Source organism: Eumetopias jubatus, unplaced genomic scaffold (assembly GCF_037043125.1).
Source record: "Eumetopias jubatus isolate StellerSeaLion01/CBP00866 unplaced genomic scaffold, mEumJub1_p1.0 scaffold_1, whole genome shotgun sequence".
Classification (NCBI taxonomy): domain Eukaryota; kingdom Metazoa; phylum Chordata; class Mammalia; order Carnivora; family Otariidae; genus Eumetopias; species Eumetopias jubatus.
The window spans coordinates 192627186-192647145 of NW_028274807.1; the positions used below are offsets into that span (position 1 = coordinate 192627186).

The 19960-nt window shown below is 38.7% G+C and overlaps 1 protein-coding gene and 1 long non-coding RNA gene across 2 annotated transcripts in view; both read left to right on the forward strand.

The window, feature by feature from the left end:
• Window positions 1-262: 262 nt before the first annotated feature.
• On the forward strand, window positions 263-1894 carry LOC114214658 (uncharacterized). Its single transcript, XR_003610465.1, has 3 exons — window positions 263-440; window positions 1194-1272; window positions 1618-1894. It is a non-coding gene; the product is annotated as an uncharacterized LOC114214658 (long non-coding RNA).
• A 7351-nt stretch (window positions 1895-9245) lies between these two features.
• DNAH12 (dynein axonemal heavy chain 12) overlaps window positions 9246-19960 on the forward strand; it is a 235191-nt gene continuing 224476 nt past the window's right edge. Inside the window, exons 1-3 of the mRNA XM_028110416.2 lie at window positions 9246-9424; window positions 16864-16945; window positions 17132-17158. Coding sequence (XP_027966217.2) covers window positions 9255-9424; window positions 16864-16945; window positions 17132-17158 — 279 coding nt within the window. The 5' untranslated portion in view covers window positions 9246-9254. The remainder of the gene's footprint in view (window positions 9425-16863; window positions 16946-17131; window positions 17159-19960) is intronic.

Below are 19960 nucleotides of genomic sequence, written 5' to 3' on the forward strand. Positions count from 1 at the left end.
CTTAAATGCTCCCCTTTTCCGTAGCCACGCCTATCAATAATCCCTCCCAACTTAATCTTTATCGTCAAATCGAGCCATAAAGAGGGGAAAATAAAGAAACTATTGAGGTGCCTGAGGGAAATATTGGACTCCATGTTTTTTTTAAATTTTATTTTATTGTTATGTTAATCACCATGTTTTTATCGAAAGTGCAGTTATAGGGCTGAAGGAAACGTGCGCCAAGTCGGAAGTCATTGGGGCGTTGTCATGGGTTCCGCTTCCCTCACGGAAGCGAGCGCTTTTTCTGGATTCTAGCCTTCTGCCTTGTCTTCCAGCTCCGTGGGGCTAAGCAGTGCGAGGGCGTGGAGAACTCCACCAGGATTGCCAGCCTGGCTCCAGCCGTGGAAAGCGTTGCCCAGTTCCCCTCCACCGCATTCTCATTGCTGCTTGCTCTTTCCGAGGTGTGGGGGGGTTCGTTTCAGGCCCGGCTAGCGCAGACGCACGGAACTGTCTTCGTGGTAGTTAGTAACAATTAACTTTATACAAGAATTACCATTTAGGGAGCGAAGACTGTGCTAAAACGTCATTGATCGTTACGAGGTCCAGAGTGATTAAGTTACCTGCTCAAGGTCACAAAGACATTGCTGAATGAATGGCAGGAGACAGAATAGCCAGTAAGAGAAAATGAGAAGTGTAGCCTTCAATGAAAACCAAATGAAGGAAGTATTTTAAGAATGATTTTGTGTTCAATATAATTAATATTCGGTGATTAACTGAAAAAAACCTTGAAAATTTTGAAAGAACAAATTGAGAAGTCACTTCTGTCCACAAATGATCTAATTAGTATCCATTTTTCCTTATGCTACAACTAGAATGCATACTTAACTGGGCATCTAATAATAAGCCACACCTTACCCCCCTGGCTTACCATGAAGAAAATAGGCTTTTGACTGTGTTCTAAAAGCAGGATGGGTTTTGCAATTATTTGAAATTTCTATTCCTGTCCTGCCCACCTCCCACCCACCAAATATTTGATAAGGTGACCGGGTACTGATAGTGTATATGCACTTCGAGGCCTCAGTATAGGTATAAAAGTCATTACTTTGTATCAACTGACTAACATAAGGAAGAAAGCAAGTAAGTCTTGGTAGTCTCGTTGATAGTACCCCATTTAACAAATCAGAGTTTTGAAAGGGCATTTTTCTTATCCACAGCACTTTCCTTCATGCAACTTTGCAGAACTCAGTCTTAAATCAGCCTATATAAAGAAAGATAGAAGCCCTACCGGAAAATGTGAGTTTCCTTTAAGCAAACTGATGTTATTTAACAATTAGCAGTCTTAATCCTAGTTTTGAGACAGATGCCTTTAAGTGTCATACTTCTCTTAGTTTATATATATATATATATTTTATTTTTATTTTTTGAAAGAGTAAAACAGACCCATGTGAAAAGTAATCTTTCCACCACTGACTCCTATGCAGACACACCATGTATTATGAATATATACCTTCCTCCTATTTATTTACACAAAGTAATATAGTATACCCATGGTTCACTACCTTCCTCTTTTTGAAAGAGGACTTCAACTACCTCCATTTTGACCTCAAACTTTCTAATGGATTAAGTTCTTCCTTCCAGCTTATCTCTTTACACAGACAAAAGACCCTGCAGGCAGTGCATCTTGTGATGGGAACCAAAACTACCCCCTCAAGCAATAAGGATTGCCCTGAGGCAGCAAGAACCCCCCGCCGCCCCCCCCCACCAGAGAATGATCCACCTGGCCTTTTCTGCCCACCTGCATGTATCCACTGACCTTTGTCCTACATTTGCTTTATGTAAACCTAGAATGTTGTCAGCACTTTGGAGACCGTCTTTGAGGCCACTGGTGTTGGCCTCAGTGAAATAAATCCCTTTTTTGTTTCACCATCACTCATCTCTCTGCCTTTGGATTTTGTCTGCGGTGAGTGGTCAAACCTGGTCTGTTTGGGACTCCCAGAGCCACGGGCTCTTGCACTCCTGTGCAAGATTTCCACTGTCTTTTTGTCAGTTCTTTCAAGAGAAAGTGAATGAAAGTGTCACAACTTCCCATAGAAAATTTGATTTGAACTCAACAGATTTGAAAATGATACATAATAAATGGTATGTTTGAAGCTCTATTTTTATGAGGCTAAATTATAGCATAATTATATACAGAAATTATATACATTATATAATTAAAATTTGAAGTCGGAAGACTGAACCAGTCAGTACTACACTTTCCCTGATACCAAAAGGGGAAGCAGCTAATAAAAATAATTTTATTCCTCCATTCTCAGTCCATACCAAGAAACACAAGCTAACTTTCACTAATCAAAGTTTGTGGTTGATGGAGTTTTCTTGTTTTATATATATATCTGCAAAGATAAGCATATGAAGACTAGTTTCTTGTGATTACCCTCACCTTGGTTAATAAAATTGGTAGCCAAAACATAGATTACTAATATACTTTTATCTTTTTTTACTTAAGGTCAACATGATACTGTAGTTTTGAGTGATAGCACTCAGAAATTTTGGGTACTACCTGGTAATATTCAGGGTAATCTGCTACTTCCTTATATATTCAAATTTGATAATTTTCATTTGCTTTTTATTTAAGAGACCAATCTCTTTGTTTCTTTAACATTTAAAAAATTTTTTTCTAGTTTTATTGAGATATTATTTACATATAATATTGCATATCATATTACATATAATATTGTAGTAGTCCAATGTGTACAACAATGATTGTATATTGATATATATATATATATAATTACCACAAAAGTTTAGTTAACATCCATCATTTCACATAGTTATATTTTTTTCTGTGCTGAGAACTTTTAAGATCTACTCTCTTAGCAACATCAAATACATAATTTGTATGCTCACTATATTCACCATGATGTACATTATATCCCCAGAACTTCATCTTATAACTGGAAGTTTTTACCTTTTTTTAATTTTATTTTTATTTATTTTTTTATTTTTAGAGATTTTATTTATTTATTTGAGAGAGAGAGCACATGAGAGGGGGGAGGGTCAGAGGGAGAAGCAGACTCCCTGCTGAGCAGGGAGCCTGATGCGGGACTCTATCCAGAGACTCCATGATCATGACCTGAGCCGAAGGCAGTCGCTTAACCAACTGAGCCACCCAGGTGCTCAAGTTTTTACCTTTTTTGACCATCTTCACCCATTCCCTTCATTCCCCTGCCCGCCATCCTCCCCCTGCTTCTGGCAACCACCAATCTCTTCAGTTTTTTTTTTTAATTCTGCATATAAAGTGAGATCATACAGTATTTGTCTTTGTATGACTTACTTCACTTAGCATAATGCCCTCAATGTCTATACATGTTGTCACAGATAGCAGGATTTCCTTTCTTATGGCTGAATAATATTCCAATATCTGTATCTCTGTCTATATCACATTTTGCTTACTCATTTATCCTTCAATGGACATTTACACTTGGGTTATTTCCATGTCTTGGCCATTGTAAATAATGCTACAGCAAATATGGGGGTGCAGATAGTGATTCTGTTTCCTTTAGATACATACTCAGAAGTGGAATCGCTGGATCATATGGTAGTTCTATTTCTAATTTTTTGAGGAATCTCAATACTGTTTTCTGTAGTAGCTGTACCAGTTTACATTCCCAACAACAGTGCTGTTTCTTTTATTTTAAAATTTATTAGGATTTATAATGGTTATATTATTATATATACTTATATAGCATAGTATAAATAATATATGATATAGTTATATCATTTAATATAAGGTATAATTAATGTGAATTTAATAGCAATCAAAAATTAGTTAGAAGAAATTCAAATCAAAGAACCTATGTAAAACCTACCACAATTTAACTCCATAAAGAACTCTTATGCATATGGACTCATTTCTTTTCCCTGCCCTCCCATTTTTAATTTTGAAACAAACACTGCATAATATAAAGCATAGTAAGTTAGTCTCATAAGTTCTCTTAGCATCTTCCACATTTAATAAGTAGAAGAAACTTTTTATATAGTATTAAAGAATTACATTTTGGTGTTATATCCATAAGTGCTTTTAAATAATCAAGGCCTTGTGAAATAAATTCTGCTCTCATAGATAATATTTCTAACCTTTAGACTAAGAAATAGAGCTTTTAAGGGGGGGGATTTTAAGCTGCAAATTATATGTTTAAATAGCTGTTTTTCTTTCAAAGCAAAAGATTTATAAAAATCCCAGCTGGCACTTTTGTAGAAATTGACAAATTGATCCTAAAATTTGTATGGAAATGCAAAGGACCTAAAAGAGTCCAAATCACTACTTTTCTATAAAAGAACAAAGTTGGGGGGGGGCACCTGGGTGTCTCAGTCAGTTAAGCGTCTGCCTTTGGCTCAGACCATGATCCCAGAGTGCTGGGATCGAGTCCCCACATCAGGCTCCTTGCTCAGCAGGGAACCTGCTTCTCCCTCTGCCTGCCACTTCCCCTGCTTGTACTCTCTGACAAATAAATAAAATCTTAAAAAAATAAAAAGTCTCTTATGGCTTGAAAAAAAAAAAAGAACAAAGTTGGAGGACTGACACTACCCAATTTTAAAACTGTAACCATTCTTACTAAAGCTGCAGTAATCAAGACTGTGTGGTATTGGTATAAAAATAAACATATAGATCAATGGAACAGGACTGAGTGTCCAGAAATAAATGCTTACATTATGGTCAATTGATTTTCAACAAAGATCCCAAGGCAATTCAGTGGGGAAAGGACAACTTTTTTAAGACGCGATACTGGAACAATTATATATGTATATACAAAAAAAAAATGAACTTGGATCTGTACCTCTCACCAAATATAGAAATTTACTGTAAATAGACCATAGATCTAAATGTAAATCAGAAACTAGAAGAAAACATAGGAGAAAATCTTCATGACCTTATCTGTCTTTCATAGATAATAGCCTCAAAAGCATGAGCCATAAAAAAGTATCCTGGGGCACCTGGGTGGCTCAGTTGGTTAAGCGACTGCCTTCGGCTCAGGTCATGATCCTGGAGTCCCGGGATCGAGTCCCGCATCAGGCTCCCTGCTTGGCGGGGAGTCTGCTTCTCCCTCTGACCCTCCCCCGTCTCATGTGCTCTCTCTCTCTCATTCTCTCTCTCAGACAAATAAATAAAATCTTAAAAAAAAAAAGTATCCTAAGTTTGATTTTATAAAATTTGAAGGGCGCCTGGGTGGCTCAGTCGTTGAGCGTCTGCCTTCGGCTCAGGTCATGATCTCAGGGTCCTGGGATCGAGCCCTGCATCGAGCTCCCTGCTCTGCGGGAAGCCTGCTTCTCCCTCTCCCGCTCCCCCTGCTTGTGTTCCTTCCCTCGCTGTCTCTCTCTCTGTCAAATAAATAAATAAAATCTTTAAAAAAAATAAAAAATAAAATAAATAAAATAAAATTTGAAGACTTTTGGGGGCACCTGGGTGGCTTAGTTGATTAAGTGACCGACTGACTCTTGATTTCAGCTTAGGTCATGATCTCAGGTCCTGGGATTGAGCCCCACATTGGGCCTCCTTGCTCAGCATGGAGTCTGCTGGAGATTTTCTCTCTCCCTCTCTCTCTCTCTCTGCCCCTCCCTCCACTTCCCCCACCCAAATAAATAAATAAATATTTTAAAAAATGAAGACTTTTGCTCTTCGAAAGGCACCATTAAGAAAATGAAAATATAAGCTGTATACCAAGAGAACGTGTTTGCAAATTATCTGAAAGGACTCGTATCCAGAATATAAAGAACTCTTACAACTGATAAAAAGTTAAATAATCCAATTTAAAAATGGATGAAAGATTTGAATAAACATTTCATCAAAAAAAGATATGTTAGTGGATAATGAGCACATGAAAATGATGAAGGATAGGTGGAAGGCAGGCAGGGACAAGCCCCCCCCCCCCCCCCCGCCCAAGGGGAAATCACTCTTAAAAGGATTTTACACCACCCTGAAAGGAGCCCTCCACCCTTTCCTATGTGATAGATAGGTGACAAAAACCTGATTGGATGACAGGATCAGGGAGGATTAATCAGATTAAATCAGCCAGCTAACAAGCCCATTAAATATCCCTACACTTAGAAACTCCTGTGGCAACCCTCTATGGTTCCTTCTCTCTTTGGGAGCTTTGTACTGTCACTCGATAACCTTTGCTTTACTATCACTCAATAAACCTTGCTTTGCTGCCCATCACTCTATCTGGTCTACCTCTTCATTCTTCAAAGTGGTGTGACCAAGAACTGTGGGCACCAGCAGAGAAAAAAACCCTGTAACAAAAGGTTTCAACATCATTAGTATTCAGGGAAATGCAAATTAAAAATGCAATGAGATACCACTATATGCACACTAGAATGGCTGTGATAAAAAAGATAGACAATACCAAGTGTTGACAAGGACACAGAGAAATTGGAACCCTTATACATTGCTGGTAGGAATATAAAATCTTTCAGTCACTTTGGGAAACAGTTTGACAGTTTCTTAAAAAGTTAAACATAGACTTACCATTCAACCCAGTAATTCTACTCTAGGTTTCTACTGATGAGAAATGAATATGTATGTTCATCCTAACATCTGCACATGAATGTTCATGTCAGGGTTGTTCATAATAGCCCCAAACTGGAAGCAATCCAAATGTCCATCAACTTGTGAATGGATAAACCAAATGTGATATATTTATATAATGGAAGACTATTCAGCAATAAAAATGAACTTCTGCTACATACTACACATGAGTGAACCTTAAACATGTTTTCATTAAGTGGAAGAAGCCAAACACAAAAGACTACATAATTCTTTATTCCATTTATATGTAATTTTCAGAAATTGCAAACCTATAGAGGCCAAAAGCAAATCAGTGGTTGCCTGACGCTGGAGGTGGGAATGGGAATTCACTGGACATGAGCCTAAGGGAATGTTGAAATGTTTCAGGTCTGAATCTTGGTAATGGTTGTATAAGTCTTACATTTACTAAAAAAAAAAATCATTGAATTATATACTTTAGAGTGGTAAATTTTATAGTATATAAATTACACCTACATAAATCTGTTAAAAAAATATATATAGTATTAGGGTTTAATGAGGGAAGCAGAACCAGTGGATTATATATGTCCCCTGTATTTATCCATATGTATGTATGTGTGTGTGTGTGTGTGTGTGTGTGTGTGTGTATATACACACATATGAATTTATTACAAGGAATTAGCTTATGCAATTGTGGGAACAGGTTAAGCAAGTCCAAGATCTATAGGGTAGGCTGTCAGGAAGGGAAGATCCAGAGAGGAGAGAGCAATTATAAAGCTAGCTGCTGTTTAGAGTCTGATTCAGTGCATGCCTAAACCTCCTCTTTAAAAGAATTTCCACTGATTGAGTCAGCCTCACCCAGATACTCTCCCTAGTTTAACATCAATATACTAGGGATTTGAACTGCATTTGCAAAATCTCTTCATTGCAGCACCAGATTAGTGTTTGATTGAATAACTGGGAGAGGTTGTGGGTATGATACTAAAGACTGCTGTCTTCCTTTAAGTCCACAGCTTATAACTTAGCTTAAGCAAATGCCAAAAAATCATCATGTACTTATACCAGTATTTTCTTTCTACAGAAAGACGGCTTACTTTTACAAGCAATGAAGATGTTTAACTTGTTCATGCACTCACCCAAATGATGTTTTTAGAGGTCCTATTGTGTGCCAGACACACAATGGACTGTACTCTAATTAATAGAAAATTCTTTATACATGGTGACGGGCACTCTATGTCAAATATGCTCAAATATTTGTTGAATGACTATGCCACCAGACTTACTCATCCCCCAATTTTATTTATGCACATGATATTTGTGTAGGCTATCATCTTTCAGATGGAGTATCCAGTGTGCAGCCTCAGGTAGCAAAGTTTCACATTTCTATCTCCAAGCATACTCGAAAAATGTACACACCTTACCTTTTTTGCCAAGGATTTCCTGAAGGAAAAGTGCTGTATAAACAAATACCAATATAGAAACAAGATAAATTATATTGCTGGTTATTTACAGGGAAGTCACTATGGGAACATTTGAAGACTTCATCTTCCTCTGAGAGCATTTACATAAATCTGTTTTTCAACACATCCAAATTTCCAGTCTTGCAGGTTTCCACAGCTTGAAGATCCTGATTCCCTGGACCCCTTCCAAGGGAAGGCAGTTAGGTTAAAAAAAAAAAAAAATCTCATTCTCCAACTCTCCATTCATAAACAATTAATAATGAACTGAGCAATGAATTACTGTAACAGGTAATCCAATCTGTCGCAGCTCAGCAACTGCCTCTCCAGGCAACTTCTACCCGGTCTCTCCAGCAGCGACCGCGACAGTTTCCATGGCGACAACTTTGTTTGTACATGGCAGGCGGACTGCCCAGCTCTTCGGGAGCGGTGGGGTTCCCGAGGTTTCACCCTTCGTCTCGCCTCTTCCTTTCGCGCCAGAGGAGAAGCTAACTGAACGTTTCCCTCTCGTCTGAGCAGCCGGGAAGTAGTGAAAAACGATCAGATAGGTACTTCCTTGCCTTCAGTTTTCTCTTCACCCTTTCCCAGGACCGGAGATCTCTAACTGGGTGCCAGCAGAATACTGTCTTTTTCAAGGCAGAAATCTCCAAATTCTGCGGGCATCCGCGGCAAGTGCAGTTGGTATCACGGTTAACTGTTCAACATTTACAGGACATTTTAGATTTTCTATGCAAATATATGCCTATTTTTGCTTGATCATGGTATCATCACTTCCTAGGATGGTAGCAAGACTAAGATACAACACTGGTGTGTTTAAAGATTTTAATGATGTCAAATATCAGCTTTTTTTGGGAGAGCAATTATATACCTCAGCAACTGGATTTTGTTGTAGTTGTGGTGGTGGTGGTGGTGGTTTGCATTTTAGGGGAAAATTTGAACCCAGAATTTTAGAACCGTAGGGGTATTTAGAGAGCACCTAATCCAGTTCCTTAATTTCATCTATGGGAAAACTGAAACCCTAATTGGGAAGTGACTGGTTTCATTTCTTCATAGCAAGTGGGATGTAGAGCTATAAAGGAATCCCTGCCCATTTACCTCAATTGTCATTCTTTAGACTAATACCATACTTGGGAGGAAGATCTCAAAATGTCTGGAAGTTTTGGAATTGATAGCTAAGATATGTTATGAATATATGGAGGCTAACATTTACAATAATGGCTTAATGGGCTTTTACTCCTCAGAGTATAAAGTATTCTAATCTTCAGGAGACCAAGATGTCAGATCCAGACAAAGCTGCAATTACAGCAGAAAAGGAGGCTCTGAACTTGAAGTTACCTCCTATTGTGCGCCCCCCTGAAGACATAGGTGTTGACACACCAGCACAAAGTAAATTGTTGAATTACAGAAGATCTAAGCAGCAGCAGAAGACGATTAATCAGTTAGTGTAAGTAGCATATTGGTAAATAATTCTTTTCTGGAGTTCAAGTGAAATGATTAGTGTTCATATTCTCATAAAACAGCTTTAACTATGTAGGTTGTTTATGGGCAAAATATCATCTTCAAGTTCAATTAGGGAAACAAAAAAGTAATCACAACAGTAAGTGTTATATGCCACTATATATGTGTTATATGTCACTTAATGTATAGTTATGTCACTATATCTATAGTTAGTACGGGGCTTATGCTAATCACTGCTTACTCTAAGAATTGTTTTTAGCACTTCACCTGTACTTCTCACAACTACCCTATGTGATGGGTACTATTCTTATCTCTATTAATATTTATACTAGTTCTTCAAGGCTGAGTTTATGGATGACCTCCTCTGGAAAGCCTTCTCCTAATCCCCCCCCTTTTTTTAAAGATTTTATTTATTTATGGGGCGGCTGGGTGGCTCAGTCGTTAAGCGTCTGCCTTCGGCTCATGTCATGATCCCAGGGTCCTGGGATCAACCCCACATCGTACTCCCTGCTCAGCAGAGAGCCTGCTTCTCCCTCTCCCACTCGCCCTGCTTATGTTCCCTCTCTTGCTGTCTCTCTCTCTGTCAAATAAATAAAATCTTTATAAAAAAAGATTTTATTTTTTGCGAGAGACAGTACAAGCTGGGGGAGGGAGGCAGAAGGAGAGGAAGAAGCAGACTCCCCACTGAGCAGGGAGCCTGATGTGGGGCTGGATCCCAGGACCCTGGGATTATGATCTGAACTGAAGGTAGATGCTTAACCAACTGAGCCACCCAGGAGCTCCTAATCCCCTTTGTGCAGCTTCTTCTTTTTCTACATATTTCTCGTACATCAGTTTATTTAGCGATATTACCTACCAACTGTTACACAGACATTGTGCTTGTTACTAGGGAGACCAAAGAGATTACAACAGAGAGGATCGTGTCTTTACACTGTAGTGGGAGGAGACAGACAGTAAACATTTAAAAACAGACAAACAAAAAGAGTATGTTAACCTTTTAAGTAGTGAATGGATACTATGAAGATATAAGATTGTGGGATAGAGAGTGATAGGGAAGGTATCCCTGGGAACATCACAGGAAAGTCCTGTGGAGATGATATTTAAGTAGAGTTCTAAAGAGCAAGGAGCTGGGGCACCTGAGTGACTCAGTCGTCAAGTGTCTGCCTTTGGCTCAGGTCATGATCCCAGAGCCCTGGGATCGAGCCCGGGGATTGGGTCCTGGGATTGATCAGGTCGTTGGGATCCCTGCTCAGTGGGGAGCCTGCTTCTCCCTCTCCCTCTGCCACTCCCCCTACTTGTGCTCTCTGTCTCAAATAAATAAATAAAATCTTACAAACTGAGGGTTGCTGGAGTGGAGGGGGGTGGGAGGGATGGGGTGGTTGGGTGATGGACATTGGGGAGGGTATGTGTAGTGGTGTGCACTGTGTACTGTGTAAGACTGATGAATTACAGACCTGCCCTGAAACAACTAATACATTATATGTTAATTAAAAAAATCTTAAATAAAGTGTAAGAAGCTTCTCATTTAAAAAAAAAGAAGCTTTCCATTTAAATAAACGGAATAGCACTCTAGCAAAGGGGATAGCAAGTGTTGAAAGCTCCGGAATATGAATGCTTTCTTGTGGTCTGGGAGCTGGCAAAGGCGAGTGTCATTAGAGTATCAGAAACTTGGGGGAGAGTGGTGGTATCAGGTGAAGGTGGAGAGAAAGGTGGGGGCAGAGTGTAAAAGGCTTTGTAAGCCATACTAATAAATTCAGATTCCATTTTAAGTTCAGTGGGGCCATTGAAATGTTTTAAACTGGGACATGACATGAAAATCAACTTATATTTAAAAATATCAGTCTGGCTATTAAAAATAGACTGAGGTGGAAGGGAAGCGGACAAGAGTAGAGGGAAAAAAGGAGACCAGGTAGACTGCTTTTGTAGTGACACAGATGAGAGCTTTCGGTGGTTTGGATAAGGCTGAAGACAGTGGAGGAGGAGAGAAGTATATTTATAGGGGATAGGTTTGGATTCAGAATCAGTAGGACTTGCTTTGGTAACAAAGTGGATGGTAGTGTCTATATTTATAGAGAATCAGAAGTCCAGAAGATCGGGGAGGTAAATTTTGAAGTTGAGGTGCTTATGTGACATCTAAACATATGAGGGAATATGTTAAGTAGGCAGCTGGATATATATGTGTATATATGTATATATGTATGTATATATGAGACGAGGTCTAGGCTGAAGATAAAAATTTGGGAGTCAGCAGATTGTAGATGATAAGGCCATGAGGAATAGTTCAAATCACCTAGAGAGAGTAAAAACTGAGAGAAGGCAGCCCAGGAGTAAGCCTTTGGGAATTATAAAATTTATATTATATAATATTTATTTTTTATAAAATAAAAAAATTTATTAAAAATTTATTTTTTATAAAATATTAAAATATAGATATTTATTTAAGATTGTATTTATTCATTTGAGAGAGAGAGAGAGCAAAAGGAGGAACAGTGGGAGAGGGACAAGCAGACTTCACTCTGAGTGTGGAGCCCGATGCGGAGCTTGATCCCACAACCTGGAGATCATGACCTGAGCTGAAATCAAGAGTCAGACACCCAACTGACTGAGCCACCCAGGCGCCCCAGGGATTATAATATTTAGATGTTGGGTACAGAAGTGTCAACCAGCAAATAGATCGAGGAACTGTGATTTCCTCAATGACACAGTGTATTGTGTCTTCGCTGCCATTCTCTTCTACTCACTTTGACATACTTAAGGGCAGAGAGCTCAACACAAAGCACAGAATCTGGCATGTTATTGTTGATGAATTGAATGAGTGAATAAAGGAATTTATTTTAAAGATTTTATTTATTTATTTGAGAGAGAGAGAGCCCAAGAGGGGGGAGGGTAAGAGGGAGAAGCAGACTCCTCACTGAGCAGGGAGCCCGATGTGGGACTTGATCCTGGGACTCCAGGATCATGACCTGAGCCAAAGGTAGTCGCTTAACCAACTGAGCCACCCAGGAACCCAGTAAAGGAATTTTTAAAGGAGGAACCTAACTCTTATGCTTTGTACAGATGTATAAGTACTACCTCTCTCATTTGGGTGCTTAATAACAAATAGTGTCTCAAAATTACCTGAAGCAGGGGCGCCTGGGTGGCTCAGTCGTTAAGCATCTGCCTTTGGCTCATGTCATGATCCCAGGGTCCTGGGATCAAGCCGCGCATCAGGCTCCCTGCTTAGCGGGAAGCCTCCTTCTCCCTCTCCCACTCCCTCTGCTTGTGTTCCTTCTCTTGCTGTCTCTCTCTGTCAAATAAATAAATAAAATCTTAAAAAAATTTACCTGAAGCATAGTGCTGTACTAATACTGAGATTAGAATTGCCATGTGTTTATTTAGGATAAATAACATTTGCAATGAAAGGTTTTTATCCCAGAAACACATTTTTTTCTGGAAGACTGTGGATTTTGTGATTGTCAGTCTCTTGCTACCTCTACCTATTAGGAAATAGGAATGTAGATTTCCCTGTTTCCAAGGTGGGGTGAAGTCTGTTGATAGAGAGAGCTCCAGGACTGAGGTAGGATGTAAGGTGTCCTGGGCATAACTGGGCCCCTTCTGTGACCAGGGCCTGGGAACACTGGCTGAGAAAAAAAAAAAAAATCATTCTGTAGCTTTCCGGAGTCCCAGGAATAAGTCACTTCTTCCTTGGCCACTATCTCCCTCTTGATTCAGACCAGCCTTTCTCTCCTTCACTGCATGGGGTCTCTCACACAGTTCCTTTGAAATTATCCAATTTTTTGTTCATTTATTTGTTTTTGACTGTCAACACACAAAGCAAAAACAGAATGAAAAGACTCACTTTTATATTCTTCCCAGCTCCTTTTATTTTTAGCCAGTAGGAGAAAACATGCCACAGGAAATTGCTGCTATCTTAAAGGGTGGCTTTTATATATAAAGAGCTCAAAGAGGTCAAGCTTATTCTTGTTGGTATAATTGCTGTGCAAGTCAGCTAGTGCCAACTAGCGTACCAAAGTATAAGGCAAATTCCTCGAAAGTATGGATTGTGGAGGGCTAGGCACTTCGGGGAAATAATGACAGATGAAAGGAAGTCTGGTTGAGGCCTTGATGATTCACAAAGAAAAGAGGAAGGAGGATATTCCAGCCACATTTCCTACTTCTTGCGAAAAAGCCTTTGGAATTTTTGTTTAGTCAGGCTCAGTAAGAGTTAACATGGAAATGAGTCTACTCAAAAATCTAATTCAGGGGCTCCTGGCTGGCTAAGTCAGTAGAGCAGGGGACTCTTGATCTTGGGGTTAAGAGTTGAAGCTCCACGTTGGGCTTAGAGCATACTTAATTTAAAAAAGTGAGTTCAGTCTTAGGCTGCTTTGATAAATGTAAAATGTCTAGAATCCATGATAGAAAATTTTCACTCTACACTGGTCAAACAACATCTGGAATTCTGGAGTCACACTTTAAGAGGGATGTTGATGTTAATAGCCATGGAGGAGAGAGGAATTTTGATAAACCATCTCATTTGGAGGAGGCTGATTTGCTTAATGGGTAAGAGTGTAGACTGGCATCTATACTGGCCTGAGTTCATATCCTGTCTCTGCAGCTTATGAGCCATGCATGAATTTGGCAAGTTAAATAACTTGATTTATCTTCATCTTCCTATCTGTAGGATGGAGATAAGACTCGTGCTTTTCTCTTAGGATTTTTGTGAGAGTTAAATGAGATCCATGCATGTAAAGATCTTAAGCCAATGCCTAAAACATAATAAGCTCACCGCAAATGGTAACTTTTATTGACAGGAATAGTTGAAAGAACTGGATAAGTATCATTAAGTTTCAGAAGGGTAACAGAAAAAGAATATGACTTTTTGTGTATGGCTCTGGAGAACAAAAGTTACAAGAATATAACTCAATATAAAAATTTTGTTTCTAAGAATATAAGCTAGCTGACAATAAATTGGGCTGACTCAGAAAGTGATGAGTGCCATCCCCCTCACCCATCTCAGGGTACAACTCGATATTTTTGAGAATATTTGTACATCAAATAAGGTCTGAATTAGATATATGAGATTTTTTCCAAATCCACAGTTCTGATCATTCCACAGCTATTTATTGACCTTGAGGGATACTATCGAAATATTGTGGCTAGAGCAGTGAGCAAAACAGACATGGCCCTTGTATCTATGGAACTTACCAGTCTATGTGTTTATGGTTTTGGTGCCCATCTTTTCCTTGAAATTCCTTTTGGTTCTCCTCCTGCCTCTTTGATCACATCTCCTTTGCCTCCTTCAATTGTGTTTTTTTTCTTATTCCTGTCATGTTTGGTGTCTTCCAATCTTCTTTCTCAGGTCTCTTTTCTTTTCCTTGTATACTCTATGCTTTGGCCATCTCCCCCAGTGTATTTACCTTTACAAACTGGTAGATTTGTCTCCCTAAAAATTTTCAATGCTCAAAAACTCTCAGCAATTCCCCATTGTCTATTGAATAAAAAAGCCATGCTATTTGAGGCCGTTAGTTGGATATTCCAGTCCATTTCTCCAAACTAATCTCCATTTGGTCCCAACTCCCTACTACTCCCTGTTTTTTCCTTTGATCATTCCCTTGACTTTCTGTTCCTCGGGAGAGTCATGTTTGTTCAGATCCATCTACCCAGGAAAACTACATCTCCACCTGAAATTCTCTCCTTTATTAAAGCTCATTGCAAATGCTAACTTGTTCATGTAGCCTTAAAAGACACCTCCAGGTGGAAGTGAACTTGTCCCCTCCTCTGGACCATCAGGGCCCCATGCCTTTCCTATGGTACCTGTTTTTATCTCCTCACCCTTCCAGTTTATCAATTCTTTGAGATTTGTTGCTGTTATATTTTAATAAAACCTAGTAGAGTGTCTTGTATAATATGAGCATTCAATATTTGGTGACAGATGGATTAGATGATGATATAACTTTATTTTATGGATGATAAATTCCTATGTTCAAACTGTTTTTTAAAAAGATTTTACTTATTTGAGAGAGAGAGAGCTCAAGCAGGGGGAGGGGTAGAGGGAGAGGCAGAGTCCCCACTGAGCAGGGAACCCGATGAGCTGGAGGACATATGGCTTGATCCCAGGACCCTGGGATCATGCCCTGAGCCAAAGGCAGATGCTTAACCGACTGAGCCACCCAGGAGCCCCTCTTTTCAAACTATTTATCAAGTACCTACTATGTGCTCAGGTACTGTTCTTGGCATTAGGGACAAGGCAATGAATAAAATAGTCTACAATGTATAATATGTCAAATGGTGGGTAAATTCTATGAAGCACGGTAAGTGAGGGTAAAGAGGTTGGATAGTGAAGGAAGTGGTATTTAATATAAGGGGTAAGGTAAGGCTTTTCTGACAGGGTGGCTTTGGAACAGGGACAATACATATGAGGGCCTACTAAGCATCAGGATTAACTTAAACTTTGCAAGTTTGAATTGGAAAAAATTTGATTTTTATTTTTAGTCTCATTTTTTTTTTACAGTACATACAAATAATTTGAAAATTAAGGTCTCATTGATAATACTATTGGGATTTGTTTCTTTTCTTTTCTTTCTTTCTTTTTTTTTTTTGAGTTTCCAAAGGGATTTGTTTCTTAGAGAAAATCAATAAGATAGAGAACTCTTGTATTTTTTTTGTATTTTATTTTTTTTTTACTTAAATTCAATTAGCCAAGGTATAGTACATGATTAGTTTTGTTGTTCTTGTTTTGTTGTTGTTGTTTTTTTTAAGATTTTATTTATTTATTTGACAGAAAGAGAGACAACGAGAGAGGGAACACAAGCAGGGGGAGTGGGAGAGGGAGAAGCAGAGAGCCCGATGTGGGGCTCGATCCCAGGACCCTGGGATCATGACCTAAGCCGAAGGCAGATGCTTAACGACTGAGCCACCCAGGCGCCCCCATAATTAATTTTTGATATAATGTTCAATAATTCATTAGTTGATAAAGAACTCTTGAATATCTCTTCAGTAAGTATAGTTGAAAGGATGTTCAAATTGTAATATTTTATTATGATGATTATTATTTAAGTAAACTTTACCCCCAGTGTGGGGCTTGAACTCATGAGATTGAGTTTAAGAGTTGCACGCTCCACTGACTCAGCCAGCCGGGGACCCCCAAATTGTAATTTTTTTTCAAATATTTATTTGAGAGAGAGAAAGAATGCGCAAGCATGAAGGGGAGAGGGAGAAGCAGGCTCCCTGTGAGCAGGGAGTCCCATGTGGGGCTCGATCCCAGGACTCTGGGATCATGACCTGAGCAGAAGGCAGACGCTCAACCGACTGAGCCATCCAGGTGCCCTCTGTAATGTTTTAATAATATATCTTAATGATGTCTTCAAGAGAGTCAGACATTTTTTTATAACTATAAGTAGTTTAACTATAACTAAAATATAAACTATTTTTTAAACTATAATCCAGAGTTGATGGAGCCAAAAGAAGTTTAGACAGAACAGTGGATAAAAGGACACCTCCAATCCCAGAGCCAGATTATCCTCCAACTGTAAGTTTAGGTTGTCTTTTTAAAAAGTTTATCCTTATACAATTTTAATTTGTAATTATTTTAAGTTGATCTCAATATAACTAGTATTTTTAAGAGAATAATACATATACATAATGCATACATTTAAGTCACTTACAATTTTTATATTCTTGATTTAATTATGTCTTATTTGTTTGCTTTTGACAGATGACGAGTGAAATTAAAAAGAAAGGAGTGAGTTCATTTTTTTTAATATTTCTTGTTTTGAAAATGTCCAAAGAAATTATGACAAAGTAGCTCCTTCTAAGACTACCTGCTAATAAGACTCATTCTAGAAGAGGAAGAAATTTAGAAACTGAGATTTTCATTTTCTGTGCCAAAAGGAACAAGCATGTCATGGATGACAATATGGGTTTTAAGAGTTATATTTTTGTTGCCATTTGTTATTTGAGGATTAGTGGTAAATGTTTTAGTTCTTATTCCAGAAACTGGAAAAAAATTTAAAGTTGCCATTATAAAGGAAATGCATTTTGTTTTTCACTGTTCTAATATTGATACAATAATGATTACTTATTGAGAATCTATAGGGTGCTAGCCACACACTAGATGCTAGATTAAAACAAAATGGCACTGACTGCATGGACGACAACTTGGGGCTATGGTGTGATTGGTGGGAAGATGATGACACATAACACTATTTCACAGCAAAGGATATGGAAACCTATGGAGCTGGCTACACAGAAGAGAAATTCATACAGCATGTTTCCAGATGGGGGTACAGGCTTTCCAAGTCTCTTCAAGTTCCCTTTGGGGGTAGAGGGCTCAGGATACATCCCTGTACTGAGGATCTGTGGAAGAGCCAATTTCAGCTACTCCAAGTTTTCTCTTTTTTCCTTCCTTCCTTCCTTCCTTCCTTCCTTCCTTCCTTCCTTCCTTCCTTCCTTTCTTCCTTCCTTCCTTCCCTTCCTTCCTTCCTTCCTTCCTTCTTCCCCTTCCTTCCCTTCCTTCCTTCCTTCCTTCTTCCCCTTCCTTCCCTTCCTTCCCTTCCTTCCTTCCTTCCTTTCTTCCTTCCTTCCTTCCCTTCCTTCCTTCCTTCCTTCCTTCCTTCCTTCCTTCCTCCCCTTCCTTCCCTTCCTTCCCTTCCTTCCTTCCTTCTTCCCCTTCCTTCCTTCTTCCCCTTCCTTCCCTTCCTTCCTTCTTCCCCTTCCTTTCCTTCCTTCCTTCCTTCCTTCCTTCCTTCTTCCCCTTCCTTCCTTCCTTCCTTCTTTTTTTCCTTTTCTTTTCTTTTCTTTCTTTCTTTCTTTCTTCTTTCTTTCTTTCTTTCTTTCTTTCTTTCTTTCTTCTTCCTTCCTTCCTTCCTTCCTTCCTTCCTTTCTTTCTTTCTTTCTTTCTCTTTCTTTCTTTCCTTCTTTCTTCCTTCCTTCCTTCCTTCCTTCCTTCCTTCCTTCCTTCCTTTCTTTCTTTCTTTCTTTCTTTCTTTCTTTCTCTTTCTTTCCTTCTTTCTTCCTTCCTTCCTTCCTTCCTTCCTTCCTTCCTTCCTTCCTTCCTTTCTTTCTTTCTTTCTTTCTTTCTTTCTTTCTTTCTTTCTTTCTTTCTTTTCTTTCTTCTTTCTTTCTTTCTTTCCTTCTTTCTTCCTTCCTTCCTTCCTTCCTTCTTTCTTTCTTTCTTTCTTTCTTTCTTTCTTTCTTTCTTTCTTTCTTTCTTTCTTTCTTTCTTTCTTTCTTTCTTTCTTCTCTTTCTTCTTTCCTCTCTTCTTCCTCCACCTCCCTCCCAACCTTTATGGAGACTTTGGCTGTGTATTTGCCTCTTTACTAGATAATAAGAAGTGATATAAAACATTCATAAGTATTTAACATGAGGCTGGGTGAATTGCAAGGCATATTTGTGTGTATGTGCTTAGCATCCTCACTCTTCATCCACCGTTCTTACCTTCTAGTGTCTTACAATCTAAAATAGGTAGCCAGGCATGAAACAGTCATTCACTTTGGAACCCACTGCTTTTGGTAATCTGGCATGAAGGAACACCACCTCTTCATCATTAGTGTCACCAGTGACCACTAATTGCCAAATCCAAGGGATGTTTTTTTAATACTGTTTTCACTAGACCTCCAGCTGACTTTTATTTTTTATTTATTTATTTTTAAAATATTTTATTTATTTATTTGATGGAGAGAGAGAGAGCACGAGCAGAAGCACAAGCAGGGGTAGTGGCAGGCAGAGGGAGAGGGAGAAGCAGGCTCCCTGCTGAGCAGGGAGCCCGATGTGGGGCTCCTTCCCAGGACCCTGGGATCATGACCTGAGCCGAAGGCAGACACTTAACTGACTGAGCCACCCAGGCGCCCCTCCAGCTGACTTTTTAAAAATGTTTTTACTAAAAAATAAAAAATAAATGTTTTTGCTTTTAAATAGTTGGACACATGGATCAGTGGAATAAATGGATGACCCAGAAGTAGACCTAAACGAGTACAGCCAACTGATTTTTGACAAAGTGCAAAAATTAATTCAATAGAGGAAGGATACTCTTTTCAACAAATAGAGTGGAGCAATTGGACATCCATTAAAAAAATGAAACAAATAAACAACAACAAAAAAGCCCAAACCTCAGCCTTAACTTCATACCTTGTGCAAAAATTATTGAAATTAAATCATAGATTTAAATGTAAAACATAAAACTATTTTAAAACCTTTTAAAAGACAACACAGGAGAATTATAAAACTATAAACCTTTTAGAAGCAAACCTAGAGCTAAGCAGAGTTTTTAGACATGACACCAAAAACATAATCCATAAAAGAAAAAGCCCCAAAAGTTATATTTCACCAAAATTTAAAACTGTTGCTCAGTGAAAGACTGTGTTAAGAGGATGAGAAGACAAGCTGCACAATGGGTGAAAATACAAATCACATATCCAACAAAGGACTTATGTCTCAGAGATGTAAAGAACTCTCAAACAATCCAATTAGAAAATGGGTAAAAAGCATAAATAGACATTTTACCAGAGAGGATATATAGATGGCCAATAAGCACATTTTTAAAAG